Raw genomic sequence first — 25,694 nt, 5'->3', positions numbered from 1 at the left:
GTTGTCTCATGTTTTTCTTAATTCACCATGTATATGCCATATTCATGTGCATGAACCAATGTGCATTATGTAATAAGATGGATTACCCCCACCCCCATAAATTCTGGTGCAAAGATGCTATTTTGGATGCCTAAACTGTTCTTAGATTACCCCCACCCCATCATATATTAAGAACTGTTTGTGGCAGTTAGGTGGTTCAGTTTGCTTTGCATCACTGTTCAGTGACAAATGTAAGAGTGTTGAGGTCTACAGCCACAGGCCGAAAATAGATCTGGCCAGACTGTCAGCTGATACTTCCCATCCTCACCCCACCACCCCGATACAGAGGAATAGAATAAACAATGCAAACTGTAATTCTAATATTATACAATGGATGCTACACACATTGAAACTCAAATCATAAACTGTATTCATCGTAGAATGTCAAAAACATCAAAATTGAAAAGGAAAGCCATTTTTTTTTCATGGAGACAGTCTTTTTTAAAACCAGGAAATATTTCATATAACAAGTTGTACCAAATGAGAAAAATGTTGAGAAGGATATTTGCAACAACACAGTATAAAAAAACTTTTGGAGGGAAAGTACAAGTTTTAGAACTTACTGGTGTAGTTTTGGTGCAGTGCAAGTTCGTAAGGTTGACTAACTACAAAGATTTATAAATTGCTTTGCTTGTAGAGGACTCCAAAGAAAGGAGTAAAATAGAAATTCATGATTATTCATCTTACAAACAAAGCATTACCATAAGTTTACAGGTGCTGATTCATCAATGACAGTTACAAAAATGTAAACCCAATACATTTCAAAAAAAAAAAATATAAAATATGCCATAGGAAATTTTTTTCTCCAAAGATATAACTGTTAAGTTATTGCAAAAAAGATCATTTATTCAGAGACTGGGCTGTTCACACAGTTCCTAACTCTAATTAAAAAAATTGCAAAATACATGTACATTAACTTTTAAACTGGTCTGTGGATGTATCCTATACTTTTTAAAACTTAAGACAAATGGTCTAGGGGAGGTAACCTATACACTTACCTTGGCACAAAATTGTAAATTTGGTTTTAATTAAGCCTTATAAAAAGCACCATTCAACATAAAATATGATAAATGTTGGATTCTATGTGACAAAAAAGGCAATGCGTTTTAATGTCAGGTCCAGTGATAAGAGTACACGTACATACAGGAAAGATGTGATTCAAATCAGAATTGAAGTAAGAAAGGTGGATGTGTTGCAATGGTATACAGAAAATATTTTTGGCATTTTAATGTAATATGTACAGTAAGTTAGTAAATTTAGGAGTTGGGAAAATGCTGTTCCATGCTGAAGCTTGGTCCTATTACATGTACATTCAGGTAGAAAATGTAATTGAAAATAACAAGGTGAATAATATGGTGACCAAAATCAAACTCTGCCTTTATTGTTTCATGTGACAGGATGTTGTTTTCTGTGCCTATAATGTATATATATTTGATCCAATCGATATTGGTGATGAAAAATCAAGGTCAACAAAGGGTCTATCAGAACTTATATATCAGTTGTAAAAAATGTGACGATCAATCCAGAAAGTAGTAACTACTAGGCAGCTCTATAGTTTTGAGAGGCTTTTTCCCATAATCATATGCAGTTTTCATTGTGCCTGCTCTAACTTACTCTAGAAATGATCTATTATAGTTTCTAATTAATCACACACATTTCTCGCTGATACACACACTATCCCTGCCTAATTAATCACACACATTTGTCACTGATACACACACTATCCCTGCCTAATTAAACACCCACATGTCACTGATACACACACTATCCCTGCCTAATTAATCATACACATTGGTCACTGATACACACACTATCCCTGCCTAATTAATCACACATTTGTCACTGATACACACACTATCCCTGCCTAATTAATCATACACATTGGTCACTGATACACTATCTCTGCCTAATTAATCACACACATTTGTCACTGATACACACACTATCCCTGCCTAATTAATCACACACATTTGTCACTGATACACACACTGTCCCTGCCTAATTAATCACACACATTTGTCACTGATACACACACTATCCCTGCCTAATTAATCACACACATTTGTCACTGATACACACACTATCCCTGCCTAATTAATCATACACATTGGTCACTGATACACTATCTCTGCCTAATTAATCACACACATTTGTCACTGATACACACACTATCCCTGCCTAATTAATCACACACATTTGTCACTGATACACACACTATCCCTGCCTAATTAATCACACACATTTGTCACTGATACACACACTATCCCTGCCTAATTAATCGTACACATTGGTCACTGATACACGCACTATCCCTGCCTAATTAATCACACACATTTGTCACTGATACACACACTATCCCTGCCTAATTAATCATACACATTGGTCACTGATACACTTATCTCTGCCTAATTAATCACACACATTTGTCACTGATACACACACTATCCCTGCCTAATTAATCGCACACATTTGTCACTGATACACACACTATCCCTGCCTAATTAATCATACACATTGGTCACTGATACACTATCTCTGCCTAATTAATCACACACATTTGTCACTGATACACACACTATCCCTGCCTAATTAATCACACACATTTGTCACTGATACACACACTATCCCTGCCTAATTAATCACACACATTTGTCACTGATACACGCACTATCCCTGCCTAATTAATCATACACATTGGTCACTGATACACTATCTCTGCCTAATTAATCGCACACATTTATCACTAATACACACACTATCCCTGCCTAATTAATCACACACATTTGTCACTGATACACACACTATCCCTGCCTAATTAATCACACACATTTGTCACTGATACACACACTATCCCTGCCTAATTAATCATACACATTGGTCACTGATACACGCACTATCCCTGCCTAATTAATCACACACATTTGTCACTGATACACACACTATCCCTGCCTAATTAATCACACACATTTGTCACTGATACTCACACTATCCCTGCCTAATTAATCATACACATTGGTCACTGATACACTATCTCTGCCTAATTAATCGCACACATTTGTCACTGATACACACACTATCCCTGCATAATTAATCATACACATTGGTCACTGATACACACACTATCCCTGCCTAATTAATCACACACATTTGTCACTGATACACACACAATCCCTGCCACACACATGTCACTGATACACACACTATCCCTACCGTTATGGATTAGACCACTAATTAATTTCCTAATGAACTTAATAAATAAAAATATATAATTATTTTCTTCATTTGAGTGGCATATAAATGATACATACTATTCATTAAGGATTTCTTTTCAACCTTTCTTACACCACATGCTGCTAAATGGGGTATCCTGGTCTGTACATACTAACATAGGCTTGCACCACATGCTGCGAAATGGGATTGCCTGGTCTGTACATACTAACATAGGCTTGCGCCACATGCTGCTAAATGGGATTGCCTGGTCTGTACATACTAACATAAGCTTGCACCACATGCTGCTGAATGGGATTGCCTTGTCTGTACATACTAACATAGGCTTGCACCACATGCTGCTAAATGGGATTGCCTGTCTGTACATACTAACGTAGGCTTGCACCACATGCTTCTAAATGGGATTGCCTGGTCTGTACATACTAACATAGGCTTGCATCACATGCTTCTAAACGGGATTGCCTGGTCTGCACATACTAACATAGGCTTGCATCACATGCTGCTAAATGGGATTGCCTTGTCTGTACATACTAACATAGGCTTGCACCACATGCTGATAACTGGGATTGCCTGGTCTGTACATACTAACATAGGCTTACACCACATGCTGCTAAATGGGATTGCCTGGTCTGTACATACTAACATAGGCTTGCACCACATGCTGCTAAATGGGATTGCCTGGTCTGTACATACTAACATAGCCTTGCACCACATGCTGCTAAACGGGATTGCCTGGTCTGTATATACTAACATAGGTTTGCATTACATGCTGCTAAATGGGATTTCTTTGTCTGCACATACTAACATAGGCTTGCACCACATGCTGCTAAACGGGATTGCTTGGTCTGTACATACTAACATAGGCTTGCACCACACGCTGCTAAACGGGATTGCCTGGTCTGTACATACTAAAATAGGCTTGAACCACATGCTGCTAAATGGGATTGCTTGGTCTGTACATACTAACAGGCTTGCACCACATGCTGCTGATCGGGATTGCCTGGTCTGTACATACTAAAATAGGCTTGCACCACATGCTGCTAAATGGGATTGCTTGGTCTGTACATACTAACAGGCTTGCACCACATGCTGCTGAACGGGATTGCCTGGTCTGTACATACTAACATATACTTACACCACATGCTTTTAAACGGGATTGCCTGGTCTGTACATACTAACATAGGCTTACACCACATGCTGCTAGATGGGATTGCTTGGTCTGTACATACTAACAGGCTTGCACCACATGCTGCTGAATGGGATTGCCTTGTCTGTACATACTAACATATACTTACACCACATGCTGCTAAATGGGATTGCCTGGTCTGTACATACTAACATAGGCTTGCACCACATGCTGCTGAACGGGATTGCCTGGTCTGTACATACTAACATAAGCTTGCACCACATGCTGCTGAACGGGATTGCCTGGTCTGTACATACTAACATAGGCTTGCACCACATGCTGCTGAATGGGATTGCCTTGTCTGTACATACTAACATAGGCTTGCACCACATGCTGCTAAATGGGATTGCCTGTCTGTACATACTAATGTAGGCTTGCACCACATGCTTCTAAATGGGATTGCCTGGTCTGTACATACTAACATAGGCTTGCATCACATGCTGCTAAATGGGATTGCATGGTCTGCACATACTAACATAGGCTTGCATCACATGCTGCTAAATGGGATTGCCTGGTCTGTACATACTAACATAGGCTTGCACCACATGCTGCTAAATGGGATTGCCCGGACTGTACATACTAACATAGGCTTGCACCACATGCTGCTAACTGGGATTGCCTTGTCTGTACATACTACCATAGGCTTGCACCACATGCTGCTAACTGGGATTGCCTTGTCTGTACATACTAACATAGGCTTGCACCACATGCTGCTAAATGGGATTGCCTGGTCTGTACATACTAACATAGGCTACTCTGTCATTGGGAAATTAAATACAGGATATCAAATTAAAGCAAATATTTTGTTGTCAACTGTAGTACATCGATTGAAGTTTATGAAAATTAAATTAAATCCATTTACAAGTATATTTAATACTCTTTCTTTTTTCCCCTACCAGTAGATTGGTTTCTTTGGCTGTAAAATCATTAGTGGTCCAATACCTAAATCTAGTAATTGTTTGATATTTTATAATGCGCAGGACAGTTCTCGCAAGATGATAGTTGTCAATTTTGGTATATATATTTTTTCAGACTAGTCAATTAAACAGAAGTTTAGAATGGCCTTGTACATATTCTGAATGCAAGAGTAATATTTTCTTACAGTCCTCTGTTTGAACTATTACATAATTTATTCCAGGTGTATTGACTGAGATCTGTTGCATAGTATTACATACTGATATCAAACATATGTTACCTGACTAATTACCTGGTTAATAGAACACATTATGGTACAACATTTACAAAATTTAAATGTAAAGTTTGTGTCTTTAGTTTACTATTACTGTATTAGTTCTTATTTTAGTGTTATCACATAGTCAGTACACTATACATGTAGTGTGTGCAGTTTAATATTTTTGATATAATTGGTCCAAATAAGTCCACAAATTTCTTTTTCAGTATTCTCTTTACTGGTTGGTAGCATCCATATTAATTTTTCTTACCCTGCCTTCTGGAACCTTTTTATTTTGTTGCTATCATTATCAACATTTTGGAGACCATTTTTTTCATCATTGCCTAAGGGATATTATGAAAAAAGGCTACGTCTGTCTGAATATGGCCAAATTACCCTGCCGGGGCTCATTACAGATTGATGGGTGGGAGGAAGACCTGTAACATGGTCTCCACCCTATGACAAGCATGGTCTAGGAGTAAAAAACTCACCTCTGTTTGAAACAGAAAATGGGAAATTAGAGGTATAGGGCTTAACTAACTTAAATAGTCAACTATGTGACATCATGGAAATTTCCACGGTGTCTAATGATGCTGTCTGTGTCAAATGTTCCGTTGATTTAGAAGTGCAGTTGTTCTTTGAATTACTTTTAAATGTTACTGGTCATAGAACTGCCAATTATTAATCAAACTAGCATCTGGGATTATTATTAACGTGAATCAAATAAAAAGTGCAGTGCCTGAGTTGATATGAAAGAAATTATTTCTTCTTTCTAAGCTATTTCCATTAAAATAAACTATATGATATATATAATCTCAAATGGATAAGGCTCACAAAAACTGGATATTATTCAACTCATTTCATAAATTAAATACGAAATCATTACCCATCTGAGATCTATTCTACTTTATAATTACCGTGTCTAACTACATGCACTGTACTATTATTTTTCTGTACTTTTTTAAAAACTTTTTTGTGTAGTTGTTTCATATAAATTCTTAATCATTGGCTTTATTTGTGTATATTTAAAATCTGGTAATAAACAAACTGTCTTTCCTTTAAACAGTTGTCTCAGTCCAACTGTCGGGTGCAATCATGTCCAAATTACGTATAGGTCATTATTATTTTTCTCTACTTATTGCTTACATCGGATGAAACCTTATTTGTGTCATCAGTGAATTCATTATTTTTTCTTCCCCTTTATAATATTGCATGATTTTTGTTTTTAATGGTTATATTTATGTCAATTTAAATTCATGGATTTGGCAGGTATTTTTATTGTTTAAATTCATTGTTTAAATTCATGGATTTAGCAGGTATTTTTATTGTTTAAATTCATGCAGGTATTTTTATTGTTTAAATTCATGGATTTGGCATGTATTTTTATTGCTTCCATGGTAAAATTTCAATTTGTTGCATCATTAAATGTGTGGATTGTTGTAAACTTTAAATCCACAAAACTTGGTACCCCATGACTTCACAGTAGGTTTATTCTTGGTGAGCATCACAGCTGGAGGTAATCCTGTTGTATAACAACTGCATGAACATAGTTTTGTGAAGGATTTTATCTGAGCATTCATTATCTTATATTATTTACTGACTACTCAAGAAATCATTTTATACTTGTGATATTTTATTATGATGCTATAGCAATTCAGTTCGCAGAAAAATTCACTTTTGACCTTGGTGGCAGAGTCACGAAGTCTATAGCTACACATCAAGTGTGTGGACTAGACATGCAGATCCTAGCCGTCTTTTTATTATAAAATCCTGAAACAGTACAAGTGTTACTGTATTAAGACAGACTACGTATTACAAAATTGCTCTATTATATTCAATAGAGCATGACTTGTATATCTACTCCATTATGATAATGTGTATCTCCATGTAGTGGTAATTTCCATTTTCAACACACCCATCAAACTGAATGACTCCATCTGTGACCAGTATGACCTTCTTTTGTCCATAGTTGGTATTACACTCAAAAGAACGTACATTTTAGCCGCAACTCAGTAAACTTCGATCTTCTCAACTGGTATCCAATGCAATCTGATGGATATACACAAAACAAGAGGTTTTGGCGTGCTTAGCCAAAGTAATTTATATCATTTGATAAATCTAACTACAAGGTGCTTGAAATTTTTTTTAGTTTTGTTATTTACGGATATCCTCTAATTTTAGTGATTGTTTTTATTCCTAAATACTGTTCTGCACAATTGTCATCCCGTTTTCCCTGTAACTGCTTTAGGCAATATAAACAGCACATCCCTCGCAGTAAATAAATAATAATAAAGCCCAATCCAATAAAGCGGACGTACACACTTTAAACACTATACAAGTGTGAAATTTGAATCTTGTCAATGTGTGGTATTTACCTAGATTACAGGGAGATTGTTTGTGGTGTTTGTATCCTTTAAAATCTATCAGTGGCAGCTAAGGGGCAATGAAGGGAAAAAACGATTCCAAGAACAAATACATGCAATGTGTGTGCTATTATATATTTTTCTGCTCGATTTCCATGCGGATTTAGAAACTAGATTGAGGTACTCTTTCCGTGTGTGTGCACAAGAGTACTGGTGTGATTTCATATTTATCACCCATTACAATAGTAATGATATAGTTTGCATTCATGATTAAGAGGATTAATCAAATCAATACTAAATGCATATTTAATAAAGTTTATTATGTATTGAAATATATTACATGAATTTGTTGTTAATTTCATCTGGGGCTTCTGCATGGAAATACAGAAGATACTTTTGAAAACTATCAGTTCTTTGCAGTAAGACTTAACAGGAATATTTTGCCATTATTTTATTTCTATAAAATAATTATCAGTTAACAAGGTCAAAGTTTCATCTTTGTATCATCCAAAAGGTGCAGTCAGAGATATGCATACATACCGAAGCTGTAAGTACAATATCTAGATTTTGTGAGTTTAGAACAGAAGTTTGAGGTCAACCTACACACTGACAATTTATATTTTAGATACTTCATTTTTAAGCTGTATTTATCTTCTTGTCTGATGATAGATGATATAACATTTTGTCAGTTTTGCCAGGTTTAACCGATTCTGGCTAGTTAATGCTTTTTTTCGTTTTTACCTTAATGTCTGGATTGTGTTCAAGTGTTCAAAAGTCATACTGGAAAGCATACAAGGGTGCAATTTTTCTTTATTGAACTTAAATGAGAAATTTGTCCAGAGTTCAATCTGTGATAGTTATTTCCTTCCTTGTAAGATAAATGACTTCTTTTCTCCTGGATCTTTTTTTTTAATCTCCTATCACTTCTTTGAGAAGCTACTTTTAAGGAAGAGTCATTCTTTACCCATCAAATCGTGTACAAATCTACTTCGATACAACCTCAACATACTGAATGCAGATGGTAGATATAGCCTTGAATCGTAGTTCTTTGAGGTGACTGTCTGGTACGTTTTATTATTAAACATCCCTCATAACAAATAGCTTACAAGTCCAGATCTATTTATAATGAGTGGATCTAATACACAAATGATTCAAGGCCATACTCTGACGACCATGTGACTCACAAATCATTATACAGCTTTGATATGTATGACAGTGGAAAGCGTCATGTGGGTCGTATCGTTACTAACAAACACTCTGTGACTCGAAATTCAATGCTGTATCGTATGGGTTGCTAAAATAGATGGCACGGGAATTCCAAAGGTCAGTAGTACAAGAAAATCTATTAGTGCCTGTAAAATCTCCATTGCATCGGAGATCTCAACTTTAATCACATTACAAGTGTTAATATTGGAGGACAAATCAATGCTGGAGTGAATTCGCAGTACCATGACGTGTACAAAATGACAGAGGATAATAATGTACAGCTTACGATGGAGGTTAGTGTCTTACACATGTTGCATTAAGTACCCTCCATCTCTGTTATTTTTTTATATATATTTTAGACAAAGTGCTGCGGGGGCTCAATTAGATTTTGGTTTTCTGCCCTTTGATAATAATGTTTGAGACTTTGTAACAGGGTCTGTATCAGTATCAAAAGATAATTGCCTCTTATTTCAGTTTTTGTATTTGACCAATACGGTATTGGAAAATAACGTTCAACTGATAATGATCCATGCTGATCTTTATTCTACCGATTACCATACGCCCTTGTTAGCAATCAGAGTCAGTGGTGGAATCAGTCGAATACTCGGTTGAATGCGACAAAACTTGTACTGTCATCGGTCGAATGCAATAATGCATGCACTGTCACTGTCAATGCATAAGCCGCAACATTAAATAAACTCTGGTGTACTGTGTGAGCTCTTATACAAATGTGGAAGATATATGTATATTTAATTTATATTGTGTGTTTGACCTTTGTCCATAGTTGCGGGTTGGAATTCGGACCTACATGACCAATGTCTTTTTAGAAACAACATATTACAAAGCTAATTTTGTTTTTTTTTATTGTAAATTATATAACACTATTATTATTTGTAGGTAAACAGGTTTACTTGGTTTTGAGTTCTCGATACAGCCTTGGTTCTGACCTTAGAAGATTTTGTTACATTTATTTGATTTAATGTATATATATTTTAATTTAATTGTTTGTTTGTCAGTTTTAAATTTATTTTTTTACATGCTATTGTAATGTAAATTTATTCATTAGAGATGATACTTTTCAGAAAATTGTTTGACCTTGACTGTTAGTTTATAAACAACAGGTGTTGATCTAAATTCTATTTTATTTTGAAATGATTGGTTGTTGTCAAGGTCATGATGGAACTACGTGGGTTAAGAAGAAAACACTTTTTTATTTTTTTATTCTGGGAATGAAATTATTGGTCTAATCAAGGCCATATTCTGTGTGTGTGTGATATAAACATAATCACCTGACTTCCCCCCTCCCTTTGATTTCGCAATTCTGGTCTTTCCATAACTACGCATTTGTTAGTTATAACAGTGATGTATAGAGAGAGATTTCTAAGTTTTGGAGCTTTTCATACTGATGTGAAGTTATTTTGTTGTAGCCAGACTTGAGCTATAATAATTCTTCAGATCAGTTGGATTTCAAAAGGATTAATTTTTTATTATCTGGAAATATTTTGAGAAGTGCTCACACAGAAATTTTGGAAAGACATTGCTTACAAATTTAATTTTGATTTCCAACACCGGAGTGCCATTATTTGTATTTCTACAAGGAACTGTATATAAGCACAGTACTGACTCCAGCATACGTCATAGTCATCCATCTTGGATTTTCCACCAGGATTCGAATTTTTTATTATTAGAACATTTATTACTAGGACTTTGCAATTTAATTCGTGGATTATTCTTAGATTATTTTTGGATTTGAATCTTGAAACCTTAAGTTCTTCTCCTATTTTTATTTTTACAGAACTTTCCAGGAAAATAAATCATTTGTTAAATTTTAAAATCTGGTTGTTTTCACTCTTTCTGTGTTACTGTTTATTCGAGCCTGAACACGTAACAGTTTCAAAAAAGAATTGTGTTTACGCTTTGAAAAAATTTCATTAAGAATACCTTAATCTTGATCCTTATATTGTGACTTAGATTTTTAAATTAGGGTTGTTACTCATTCCAACTTTAATTGCAGTGGAATCCGTCTTTTAGTTGTGTTTAGTTTTGATTTAAGAGGATTTATTTATTTAAATTATTCATTGGAATTACAAAGTGCTCATTAATAATTTCGGACTAGATTCATGTTTAGGAATTATTGTGAATTCATTTAACGAATATATCATTATGATACACCAAGACTGTTAGCAAATCAATACTATTCCCGGCTATTTGTACATCAAGACATGCAAGATTTGAATTCATTCGGAGCACGATTGGAATTCATTCAGAATATTTTATACATGTGATAGAATTTTTAGGACTTTTGGGGAATTTATTCACATTACTGTATGTTCTTTTTAAATTTTCACATATCATGACGCTCTAATTCGTATTTGAAACCTCACGCAACAGCATTTGAACCTCTTTAACAAATATGTATGATACATGTATTCTTTTCCTTAATGTTACGCACTGTCAGGCGCTGTTTTGTTAGACTTGGCCGTTGTAGCTCAGCTGAACTTCTCCATATTTGCATCTTGTTGTTAAAGCGTTGCATGTACTTGAGCATTCACCAACCCCGCAAAACTTATTGATTTTACATTGTCGCTTAGAAGATAAGCTTAATAGAATAAAAGATACCTGTTGATATACGGACATCAAGTCTTAGCGTCCAGACAAAATATGCCTGTTGATATTCGGACATCATGTCTTAGCGTCCAAACAAAAGATGCCTGTTGATATTCGGACATCAGGTCTTAGCGTCCAGACAAAAGATGCCTGTTGATATTCGGACATCGGGTCTTATCATCCAGACACCAGACAAAGAGCTTCTAATTTTCCAATAGCGAAATGGAAAACTTAAAACATATAAAGTGGACATTGAACATGTTGTTCTGAAGTCGCGAGAAACCTTGCTGAAATCATTTAGGCCAAGGGAATTTGAGACTGTGTCGGTTGCATTTATCAAAGATGACGTTGATACAGCCAGTATAGAGATGAAATAATAGGTGGATGTAGAGATTGCAGAAATGCCTTCACCACCAAGCGTGGTAACTATATGGAATGCCTTCACAACCAAGCGTGGTAACTATATGGAATGCCTTCACAACCAAGCGTGGTAACTATATGAAAATTAAGTAGAGCAGTATTGACCATACTGACGTCAGAAATCGTATGACGTGTCCACCGTAGTAAATGGTCAATTTGTTTCGGTTCTCTTGGCAATTTTTTTTATAGACCGAAATGTCACATCTTAAGCATAGGCTAGTTCGGTTCATACTTGTTTAACATAACCGGAAATAATGGTGGTTGGTGTCAAATAGAAATGTTAATAAATGATCACTGGTGCTTTCAGATATATCATATATCTACCAAGAAAATGGCATTAGTATTCTTGCAGATTTTTTTAATTACATATACATTATCATCATCAGTAGTCACAAGAGATGAAATTCAGTATGAAGGAAACAACATCCATCAGAACAGGTACGCAATTGTCATTGGCGTTAGTGTTTACATCCATCAGGACGGGTACGCAATTGTCATTGGCGTTAGTGTTTACATCCATCAGGACGGGTACGCAATTGTCATTGGCGTTAGTGTTCACATTCATCAGGACGGGTACGCAGTTGTCATTGGCGTTAGTGTTCACATCCATCAGGACGGGTACGCAATTATCATTGGCGTTAGTGTTTACATCCATCAGGACGGGTACGCAATTGTCATTGGCGTTAGTGTTTAAGATTTGTTATTACATAGAAGTGATAGATTCTGACTGGGGGATGAAGTTGCGAAATTTGGGACGGTATGGCGGGCCAGCTGACAGAAGATGCTAATTATATCAATAGTAATTTTGTTCCACTTGTTCATGAATATCTTCTTCAAGATAATCTTACCAGACCTCGTATAAACTCAGATATAATCTTAAGGGCCAACTAGAAAATGACATTTGAGACACTACCAACTCGAAGCCAGCTTTGCATTATGGAATTGGCAGGCCAAAACACCCAGTGGGTAACCGCAAATATGAACTGTTATAAGCAAAGGACGCACTTTGTCCGTGTAACAACTTTTGTGCAAAGACGAGAGCTATCGTTTCAAAAACTATTCAATGGCAGAATCAATATGGCTTTATACGAACAAAATGCATGGCCACGAGAGAGCAGAATTACATGAAATTTAAATATTCCCACAGAACGTATTTTCTGTAATTGTATGACAATTGTACCAGTGAAAAATAATAACGTGTTAAGTGCGTGTGTATTTTTGTCCGAATATTGCAAGCCTGTCGAGCATTGATCCTTCGCAATGACGTTATTAAGAGAAATGTGGTCGATCCTCAATGCTACCAACTTGAAAAAATTATCTAAGCGGAACAACAATTAAAACATTAAACCACCAAGAGAACCTCGCGCAATATAAACGTGTCTGCTATGTGGTAGCTGTTTGCGGAATCATTGCAATGACCACAGTTTTGTCATGATTTTGCTGGAAATGTTACCACAGTAACCATTATAAGCACATCGTAGATGAAAAATAGTAAAATCATGCGATTGAAGTCGTAGACCTATATTGGCTACATACAGTACCCCATAATGATGTTACTTGCTCTTTTGATCTCAAACATTGTTTGAAAATCGTCTTATCGCTACTCAAATGCCAAGCAAATCCATCAAAAAATGCAGTCGTAACAATAATTAATGAATCAACCATACTGTCAAAGCAACAAAAGTTTCCTCTTTTAATAAATCTATTTTGCATTGAAATGCGAGGTTCATTAATCACTTGTTAAATATGTTTTTTCTCTCTTTTGTTTAATTTTTATTTTTTACAATGTTTATCGTATATTTGTATCTGAACTATGAGCTTTTAAGAAAAAACAGTGTTTACAATAAATATTAAATATTTGATAATAAATCAAAATAACTACTACAATAGTTTATGCTGGTATTTATCATTAATAACTTACAAAAGAAGCAATCATGCTTTCGTATCTTGCCAGTTATTAAAAGACTACGTGTACTGTTGGATTAACCAAATGTGATATTGACCTTCTTCTGTGAGATATGACCATAATTATTTTGTGTGATATAGCATCATAACTTGTTCAAAACCACTTTTTCTAAAAGGTTTTAGGTTTTTAAAACACAGACCCCGAATATTAAGAGGTCAGTGATGAATAATTTTCAGCACATAAAAAACTTCTGTAGATTTACAAAGCAGACACAAACAAATGTTGTATTGACCTCGGTCTTCCTTGAATGTAATGTGGTACTCAATGCATACTTTGATACCATCGAAACATTGCTTTGCCATTTCCGTCTAGTCGGGAAATATCCTTGAAAATAGTTGGAGGAATACACATTAATATTTTTGAATTGGGTGATTCTCTTCCGAGGGAGTGCACCAGATATGTTAAGACAGAAAAGATCGTTAGTATTCCGATTGTGACTTGCCTCCTTTTGCAGATATATTGTTTAATGTGAACTAAAGTAGTTCGGAACATAGTTCTAAAGACGGCAAATTACACACAATGATAATATCTCTGCTCTACAGAAAAAGGTGGAGGGTGTTCCCAATCGAATTTGACAGCGATGCATTAGAATAACTAGTTCTTCCCTCACCTCATTTATAGTACTGGGTGGCATACTGTTAAAAGACGACAAGCAAGTGGGTGGGTGGGCTTCCTCCAATATGAGTAACGTTAAAAGGTGTGTATGTTCACATAGAGGTTTGCACATTTATACTCCTGTTCTAGCGTAAAGTCATCACATAGTACCAACTGTGCTGTGGTTATGTTTGAGGTCACATGAGTTATACCTACATATGTATTTATTTCATTAGCGGTTGATTTAATACATTTACAGGTAATATAACCGGTCCGGTGGTCTAGTGGTTAGAGATCCCGCGTCGGATGCGGGAGATCGTGGGTTCGATTCCCGGCTGAGTCAAGCCAAAGACTTACAAATATGGTACTAATAGCTGCCTCGCTTGGCGTTCAGCATTAAGAGGTTAGTGTTAAGACTGGTCGGCCTGGTGTCAGGATAATGTGACTGGGTGGGACATCATGCTACATGTCTGCGGCATGATGCCCCAGTGCTAGAGATTACTATAAACTGCCACACTGCAGACATCGTAGCGATATGACTGAAAAATTGTTAAAGCTAATTTAAAAATCAAAATCACACAGAGAGAGAGAGAGAGAGAGGTAATATTATGACATGTACTAATGTCTTCACGTTTATGATTTGAAATGGTGTTAAACTGACGTGAGTGTATTTATTCAATAGATTTTAGAAGTGTAACAATGTTCTCTGACGTTTGTGTGTGCGCATTTGCATTGTTTGTAGCACATCTTATCTCCTTCCACACACACACAGGCACGTCTTTTTGGGACATGCTTGAAGACGTGTACAATATTATTGGGCACCCAATTTTGACAATATAGAGTGTAGGGAGGAGGCATGCAGTAGTGACAGTAATAAGAAAAGAAAGTACAGCGAACATAACTGCAGACGTTGATGTTCTATTGAAAAATACATACACATACACATATCAGACACTAAATCGTACGTGCACACGGAACAAACACACAAAGTACTCTAGTACTTCCATAATATTTTTTTCTGACCTTGTTTAATATTTATAGCAGATTATAATTGTAGTATTCAAGATTATTAATACTGAATGAACCATAAGAAAATGCAGAAATGTTCATGAGAAACAAACGGCTTCATTGTGTCCTTTTACAAGTTGCTAATAGCTAAGTTTTGGGGTAGCAATTATATAGATACACACCAAAAATAGATATAACCCTTCTGTCATTTGAAAAGAATATTTAGCATATTATCGCTTCCAAGTTCACCCACCAAGGCCAACTTCAGTTTGACCAACTTCTCCTCCAGTCTCAGAATCTGTAACAATTTCTTCCGCTGTCGTCGACTTATCTTGTGAAGACCTGCAACACAAATGTAGAAATTGTGATATATATATATATATATATATATATATATATATATATATATATATATATATATATATATATATATATATATATATATAATTATTATAATAATATGTATATATTACAGCTTTATATGACAGACTGTGGCATGAAATACTATATTTATGTCACTCAGAGCCATTTATTTATACTCTTACAATTTATCAATCAGGATGGATGATATTTTGTTCTTGACATCCTCTAATAAATTATATCGTGCCTTCACTATTTTCCATGAAATTGATTTTAAAATCCTGTCGTTGTTTTTGGTCTTCTTTCTTAAATAAGATTTAAAAAGAAAATTGTAATGTGTTTTCTATACTATCTCAAACTTTGATTTTCTTCAACATGAAATTTTTCTTATTTACTAACATTATCGAAAAAATCTATGATACTTCCCCATTGATAGCAAAAATAATTTATGGAAATATTTGACGACATCACAAATTTTAGCAGTTTACGTACTTTCTCACCAGTATCTCATGAATTAAGGGGCCATCCATTTAGTATGTACGCAAAAATCTGGCAAAGCTTGACCCCTCCCCCTCCCGACACCTGCATACGTACGCTTGACCCCGCCCTCCACCCCCCTTCTGCGGGACGGTCTATGTTTAATCCACGCAGAAACGATCAAGGATTAATACTATTAACTTGTTTAATAAAACAGATATCATTGTAATTAGTCAACATTCATATAGATATTTCAATATGTTGAAGAACAGACATGTTTTCATGTGAATATGCTTAATGATTCACGCATGCGTAAGAGCAACGATCGCTAAAATTATTTGTCCGAATCTATGTTGTCTATGCTTTAGATATTTGCTGATGAGTTTGTCCAACATATTCAATGTCATACTATTTACAAGTTGTCAAACGATTATCAGTTTACAGTTTATATTTTGAAGCATCTAAGTATTTCGTAAGTATTAAAGCTCCTGTAATGAAAACATACATATATATATATATATATATATATATATATATATATATATATATATATATATATATATATATATATATATATATATATATATATTTAAATAGTAGTAAGGTGGGACGGTCTAGGGACTAGGGGAGTTCCATGTTTAAAAGGTAATATCCACTCTGGGGACTACGTAAATTTAACATGGGAAGCAATATCCACTCTGGGGACTATATAAATTTAACATGGGAAAAAAAGGTATCCACTCTGGGGACAATGGAATTTAACATGGGAGAAAGGAAATATCCATTCTAGGGACAAAGGCATTTGAACAATGGGAGAAAAAATATCCATTCTAGGGACAAAGGCAATTGAAACATGGGATTTTTAAATAAAAAAAAATAAAATAAAAAATAAAGAGGGTTGGCAATGGAAAGTCAATCTCTTTTCGAGACCTATGAGTGGCCCTGAAAAGGGCCTTTGGATTTATGTTAATATGCCCTTAACATAAAGGGCATCTGCGGCATCTTCTTGTCCTCAAGCTGCGTCTTAGTGTAGGGCCATAAATCAGAGTCCTCTTGAGGCAACCTTGTCTTTCTACGTAGATCCTACGTATCCACAGACTGGTGTTTGTCCTGTGGACAACGGTCCACTTGGATCGGACATACATTAGCATGTCCGTCCTAAACATCATTGAAGACACAAGGGTGGATGATTCAACTGTGGTCCACATCTTGAGGCGACGAGAACAGGTGAATCAATGCAGTGAACTGCGCTTATTTATAGGTAGAGGAAGGATTGAAACGGATTGAGTTCATTGACCAATCCAAACACGCGTTACAAAATTCAGTCAGCCCGCATCCAATCCGAAGAGAGCAGTCTGTGACGTCACGTGGTCTATATAGATTTGCTAGCGCCTGTGTGCAGTCAATCTATGCGACAGTGATTCAACATGACGGAAACTCAGAAAACGATCCATTGGGGTGCACCAGCAGTGGAGACCGCCCAAGGGAACCCGGACTTACTTTCAGAAGAGGTAAATTGGGATTTTGTGGATTTTCTTACCTCGCAAGAGTTTGTTCCGGAACCTTCGTCTCATTCTTCATTACCGCAAGTGAAGAATTTTAGACAGAGACAGAAAGAAGAATTGGAGAAATTTATACAACGACAAAAGGAAGCGGAACAAGCTTTTCTCCTACAGCAACAGCAGCAAGAAGAAGAGGTAAGAAAAAAACAACAAGAAGAAGAAGTAGCAGCAAAGAAACAAGAGGGTGAAAGTCAAACCGTCACGGTACTGTTGGACATTTTAGCGGAGTTAAGAAGTCTGAAACAAATGTATCAGACTTCTTTATTACGACCGAAGAGAATACGACCTTCCCGAGCTAAACACGTCAACCCTGTGACTAAGCCTACCGTACCACCCTTAGTGATTTCAAGCAAATCATCATCATCAACAGTACGCAGTCCAGAAGTAGGCCTTGGCCGTGGCAAAGGCTTAAGGCAGTTAAAGTTGATTGCTTAAACTCACCCCTACACCAAAAAAAAGGCCCTTTTCAGGGCCACCCACGTCTCTCGAAAACAGATACACTTTCAATTGCCAATAATTCAAAAAAAACAAACCATTTTACCCCTATAGTACGTGTATATGAGTGCGTGAGTGTAGCTTCTTATTTTAAAATCAAAACTCAAAGACACTTACCTTATATAATTAATGTATTCTTTTCTCAATAGTTACAATCCAATTCACAATTCACAACACAACACTTTAAAAAGTTCATAGACTTCTTCTATCTCATTGTTTACTCTCTCTGTTTTTTCAATTTCTTCACCGTCACAGTCTTTTCCTCTTCTTCCTCCTCACTTTCTTCCCTTCTTCTTTTCTTCTCCTCTTTCTTTTTCTTCACCTGTCTGCTTTCTTCCTCTGAAGAATCCCTCTCTTCTTCTGAAGAATCCCTCTTTTCTTCTGGCTCCTCTTGTTTCTTTTTTGGGCAATCTGGAGACCAATGTCCTTTTTCTTGACAATAATAACAGGTATCTTGACTTTTGTCTTTTCTAGCCCCTGTTTTTCTTTTTTGACGGTCTGGACACTCTGAAGACCAATGCCCTTTCTTTTGACAGATATAGCAAGTATCTTCACTTTTATCTCGAAAGGAAGGAGAATAGTCCGTCGGCTGGTCTGAAGAAAACTTTCTAATGACCCCTCGCAAAGCTCTGATGAAACGTTTGATTTGGCTAGTCTCTTCCATCGTTGTGCTCGGTTTGAGAGTGAAATGAATAGTGAAAGGACAAGACACACACCCTTTTATATACGCTGGTCTGCCATAACTATAAATTAGTCTATGGTGTTTAAACTTGAGTCATTTGACGTTTTACACTCAAGATGAAACGATCCAATTCATTTGAGAAGAAAGAAGAAGAAAGTAAGAGGCAGAAACGTGATCTATCGCCTCGTACCAGGGCTGAAGTCTTGGCACAAATTCATGCCAGTGATTTTGAAGAGGACATGAGTGAACCAGAATCCGAACCCTCTAAACAAAGTTCACCACCCTTAGTCAACCCTGAAAAGTACTATTCCATTCGAGAGACGGAGAAGCGCTCCTCTAGAAAATTTAGAACCACGGCTTACAAATACTCAGTGAAGTTTAAAGATTTCAAGTCCGACGTACCGTTAGAGAAAGCAGAAGGGTTCATCACTGGGGTGTGGGATTCTTTGCTCACCGCACTCAAGCGACAATGTCAACCCAAAGAAGACGATCGCTTGAGACTTTCCATACAACACGACAGTTTGAAATCCCCTGTTTGGATCGAGTTTAGCACCCCTGCAGAATTGACTGCTTCCAAAGTCATGGACAAGATTCAACACGTACAACAATCCAATGACCAGTTTGACATCACCGATGGAAAAGCCACACTCGACATGACCCACGTCTCTCCTCCTCAAGGGACCGGACAACGCCATAAGGTGTTATTGGTGAACGACCTTCGCATCACCAAAATGAGCCTCGTCTGAATTCACAACCCTCAAGACCAGATGTGTTTAGCCAGGGCTATCGTGGTGGGACGAACCTATGCCAACAAGAACGACACGGTAGAATGGAAAAGAGCCTGGGAGAACATTCGAAAATCGAACCGAGCCAAACAACGAAGTGAAGCAGAACTCCTGTTATAAAAAGCTGGCCTGTCCAAAGACACACCCTGCGATATTCCTGAAATGTAAACATTGCAAGATGTCCTAGCTCCATTCTACACCTTGAAAGTGCACCCTCAAGAAGTGCGCGGGCCTCTGTTGTTTCGAGGGAAAGACTTTAAGGATGGAAAATACATTCACCTTTATCATCACGATGACCATTTCGATACCATTACCACCATCACCGGATTCCTGGGATACAAATATTACTGTGAGAAATGTGACTATGGTTATAATAATCGAGAGCAACACAAACATTGCGGATGGAAATGCTCAGGATGTTTGGCCTCTCCACCCTGTCTGAGCGAAGGACAAGAAAGAGTACATTGTCCTGCTTGTCTGCGCACGTTTGTCAGCCCTGCCTGTTACCAACAACATCTGAAGACGCAAGGTTCACAGCAGAAATGTGCTTGTCAACTCCTGAGATTGTGCCCTACGTGTGGACAAGGCCTACGTACCAGTAATGCCAAGACACACGTATGTTCAGGAAAGAAAAAATGTCACATTTGTCACCACATCGTGGACTTGGAACACGAATGCTACGTGCAAAAATACCAGCCCCCACCAGAGAAAGAGGACGGTCACAAGAAGAAAGGCAATTTCATCTTTTTTGATTTCGAATGCATGCAAGAGACCGGCATTCACATTCCTAATTTTTGCGTGTCTCATCGAGCGTGCGAGAAGTGCATTCAAGAACCTATCTCCAGTCATTGCCCTCACTGCAGCAAGATTCCCGGAGGGCGTGAAAAAATCTTTCGAGGACCGAACACGTTGGCCGAACTTGCCCAATGGGTCTTAGACCCCATTGACAAGACGTGGAGCCAAGAGGACATCGAACGTTACGGAGATTGTCATCGTCATGCCACGGTGATGGCTCACAATTTCTCCGGATACGATGGACAGTTTCTTTTGAGGTACTATACGGAACATGGCACCGAACGTCCTAAAGTGACTTTGAACGGAGCCAAAGTCATTTTCATGCAAGTAGGACAAGTGCAGTTTAAAGATTCGATGAGTTACTTGGCCATGCCTTTGAGTCGAATGCCTAAAAGGTTTGGAATGACAGAAATGGCTAAAGGGTACTTTCCACACTTTTTCAATACGGAAGCCAATCAACACGCCGTTCTACCCCATTTACCTGAGGCTCACTATTACAACCCCGACAACATGCGTACCGAACAACGAGAAGCTTTCTACGCTTGGTACCAGGCTCACGCCTCGGACCCTTTCGACTTTCAGGAAGAAATGCTAAAGTATTGTCGTTCCGACGTGGACATTTTACGACGTTGCTGTGGAAAATTTCGAGAACTGTTCATGGAACACAGAGGGGTCCATCCTTTGAAAGAAGCTTGCACCATTGCCAAAGCGCGTTCCTTAGTGTACAGGCCTGAAAACACCGTGGCTGTCATCAGTCCTCAAACGACCCACTATGTCAAACGTCAATACTCGGTCAAAGCCCTACGCTGGTTACATTTCTTGTGCGACAAGGAAGACAAATGGATTCAGCATGCCCGCAACGGAGGAGGCGAAAAGACCATCGGAACGCATTCGGTCGATGGCTGGGACTTAGAAAACTCGAAGATCGTGTACGAGTTTAACGGTTGCTTATTTCACGGATGTCCCGTCTGTTACCCTGACCGTGGCACTAAAAATCAGTTTTTACAGCGAACCATGGAAGACTTGTACCAGGACACTTGTCAGTGACGCCTAAAGTTAGAACAGCAAGGATACCAAGTGGTCGAAATGTGGGAACACGAGTACGATCACCGTTTGAAAACCGATCCCGAATTTAAACGCCTCGTAGAAAGTTACCAGTGGGTGGACCCGCTGAACCCGAGGGATAGTTTGTACGGAGGAAGGACCAATGCCACTTGTTTGCTGTACCAAGCCGACGAACAGAAAGGAGAAGAAATCAAATACTTGGACGTGTGTTCGCTGTATCCCTACGTGTGCAAATATTGTCGCTTTCCTGTAGGGCACCCACAATTGTTCACGGAACACATCGACCTGAAAAACATTCGACAATACGAAGGTCTGATCAAGTGCAAAGTTTTGCCTCCCACGGACTTGTACCATCCCGTGTTACCCCACCATTGCCAAGGCAAACTGATGTTTCCTTTGTGCCGTACTTGTGCCGAAACGTGCAACCAAGACCAACCTTGTCAGCACACCCAGGAAGAACGTGCCTTGATGGGGACGTGGGTTAGCGTGGAATTGTTCAAAGCTCTGGACATGGGATACCAACTGTTAGAAGTGTACGAAATTTGCCACTTTCCCAAGACACAACAATACCACAAGGGTGACCCCAGTCAGAAAGGCATTTTCGCCGACTACTTGGATGCCTTTCTGAAACTGAAACAAGAAGCCAGCGGCTATCCTTCCTGGTGTCACACTTCCGAAGACGAAAAGACATTCAAAGAGAAATACTATGAACAAGAAGGTATTCCTTTAGACCACATCGAGAAAAACGAAGGGAGGCGATCGTTTGCCAAAGTGATGTTAAATTGCTTGTGGGGTAAAATGGCACAACGACCGTGTTTACCCAAGACGGAATATTTGACAGAACCTTTCCGCTACTTCCAGATGATTCACGACAAAACCAAATACATGAAACACGTGGACGTCGTTCGCGAGGATTTGATCTTGGTCAATTACGAAGAGGATCTGGACTTTGTACAAGACGACCCCTTTGGAAATGTCATCATTGCGGCTTACGTGACAACCCATGCTCGCTTAAAATTGTACGAAGCTTTAGAACTGTTAGGGGAACGCGTCCTGTACCTTGACACGGACAGTTGCATTTACATCCATCACCCGAGTCAACAGCACCCTGACATCGAAGGAGACCGTTTAGGAGCCTGGACAGACGAGCATCCCGACGACAAGATTCTAAGTTTCGTCAGTGGCGGTCCTAAAAATTACGGCTACGAATACCGAGACCCACAAGGAGAAGTGCACACGAAGTGTAAAGTGAAAGGATTGACTCTGAATTATCGTACCAGTCAAGTGGTCAACTTTGGGGTATTGAAAGAAGCCTTGCAATCCGGAGAGGATGAACACTTTAAATGACCACCTATCAACCCAACAAGATTGTACGTTTATCCACTCATCACATCGTCAGTCGACCCTTGGAAAAAGCCTATCAAATCGTGTACCAGAAGCGAGTGCGACTTCCCAATCATTTCACTTTGCCGTATGGACATGTTGGTATAAAACACTTGCTGTAAGCGGATAGCCACCCACCAGAAGAATGACTTCGCCACAGCAAGAATCGAGTGAGAAACCCGATGAAAACTCCAAGTTCAAACCCTACCATTTTCCGGTTTTCTTGCCTGACTATTGTGATTGTGCCTGTCGATTGGACACGTTTCAAGCATGGCCTACGGATAGGAAAGGATTACCTTCTTCGCATATTTTAGCTAGAACAGGATTTGTCTACTTGGGACCTGAGTCAGGATTGGGATATGAAGTACAGTGTTTCGCTTGTGGCCTGAAGTTACGAATGGATCTATGTATCTATAAAGATTCAGCTATTCTGGAACATACTCGATGGTCTCCGCACTGCCCTTACCTTTCTATGGCCTTTCCACCCATGACATTACGGTACAATGATGACGGTACCTTAGAGACGGTACCTTCCAAAACAAGACATAAAAAACATAAAAAAGGAACGATGTACAAGCCTGAGACTGCATTGCGACTAGTATAAAAAGGGGCTATTGTCAAGATCGATAGTTCATTGGGACTACCAAGACCGAGCGAACAAGATGAATACTTTCAGAGAAACACAAAACAAGTTTAGACAGGCACAGTTCAAGTGTGGAGCTTCGGAAGTGGAATGCGATTGTGAGCCTTGCGATGGGTACGATGCTGTACGTTGTGACCTTAGCGATTACGTAAAGCATCATGGGAACTTTGTTCTCACTACCCCTATCATGGAAAGGATGCTGTGCGTGCCAAACCTGAGGGATGCGAAAGCGATGCCGCTCGTCATCTTGGACATTTTACTGGGTTTCGTTTTAAAGGTGGATGTTCACCTTCACGTCTACCCCCCTACGGTTGTCATCCAGCTCTGAGCAAACTCCTGTCCATGTCACCCAACCCTCATCGAAACGAACCTGTGAAAGACGAATATTCGTTTCCTGTGCGTTTGTCGGAATACTGCGACTTTGAAAATCGTCTTCAATCGTTCAAAGGAAAATGGCCTAAGTATCTGGGAGGCCCGATCCCCGAAGAATTAGCCAGAGCCGGATTTTTCTACTTGGGCGAAGGAGATAAAGTCAAATGTTTCAGTTGCGGTGTGTCACTTCACCACTGGGAACCGCAAGATTCGGCCTACGTAGAATATGCTCGATGGTCACCGAATTGTCATTACTTACCCTTAGTGGGACCGAGACATTAAAATAACTTACCATGTCGTTGACGAAGAAGAAACCAGTTTGGCTAGGAGTCAAATGTTGGACATCAACGAGACCAGTATTTAAACTTCATTTCAAAAACGATATTGAATCATTACCTAAAGAACTGCAAGAGAAGATTTACAAGGAAGTTTGGCAGGGACTTGCCAGAGTGAAATCTCAATGGGTGACTGTAGAACTTTTGTGCCGAGAAATTCACAAGAGGAAAGTGAAAAAAAGTCAACCAGTGTGTTAGATTTCTTTGGGTCAAGTGTGCATTCGTCCTATTGTATTACTCTAGACCGTTTACATCAAAAGAATTCAGTGACATTCTTGGACGTTACCCTGCATGGCAGTGGCCAGAAATTACTCACTATGTGGATTACTTTTGCTCTAGGAGAAGATTGTGAATTGTACGGACTGACCTATTCATGGATACTTTACAAGAGAACATTCGTGCTTTGACCGTGGAGTTGAGAGAACGCATTTACCGAGAGCTGGTCAAAATACAAGTGAAACGTAAAGAACAACTGCATCCGTTACGTCACCAGATCTTTAACCACAGGTACCTGAATGGTATAAGAGAACTGATTCGTCAGAAATTGTTTCAGTGGTCAGACCTTGTTCAATACTTCCAGGCCCCCGATGATCCACGTGTTGATCATTTTGGTTACTTCGAGATTCACCTAGTGCAACATACTGAGGAAGACAAGGTAAGGGATTACCGACATATTTTACGTGGAATCTACTTAGCGGAAGAGGAAACATCTAAACAAAAACTGACGTTTCGGTTACAGTATGCAACATTTAGATTCCCCACTGGAGAACGAAGATGTCTGGCTAGAAAGTACGTGTATTGTTTCCGAAACAAAGAGACTATAAAATCAGGCTGCCATGCCACGACTTACGTCGTAAGTAATCCAACAGATTCCGTGGCAGGAACTCAATGACCATATTCAAACCGTGGATCATTACCATCAATTATTACAAGAACTGTATCCGTTCAATTT

The 25,694-nt window shown here is 38.2% G+C and overlaps 1 protein-coding gene across 2 annotated transcripts in view; it reads right to left on the bottom strand.

The window, feature by feature from the left end:
* Positions 1-15,678: 15,678 nt before the first annotated feature.
* The window catches only part of LOC149796316 (uncharacterized), a 78,970-nt gene continuing 68,954 nt past the window's right edge, over positions 15,679-25,694 (bottom strand). For both annotated transcript variants that reach the window (XM_089960964.1, XM_089960962.1), the window contains exon 7: positions 15,679-16,130. In XM_089960964.1, the coding sequence (XP_089817090.1) occupies positions 15,994-16,130 (137 nt within the window). In that variant the 3' untranslated portion in view covers positions 15,679-15,993. The remainder of the gene's footprint in view (positions 16,131-25,694) is intronic.

This window comes from Sinohyriopsis cumingii, chromosome 6, assembly GCF_028554795.1.
Source record: "Sinohyriopsis cumingii isolate HCF-2022 chromosome 6, ASM2855479v2, whole genome shotgun sequence".
Taxonomy (NCBI): Eukaryota; Metazoa; Mollusca; class Bivalvia; order Unionida; family Unionidae; genus Sinohyriopsis; species Sinohyriopsis cumingii.
The sequence above is the reverse complement of the archived record's forward strand: the minus strand, read 5'-3'. Positions and strand labels throughout refer to the sequence as shown.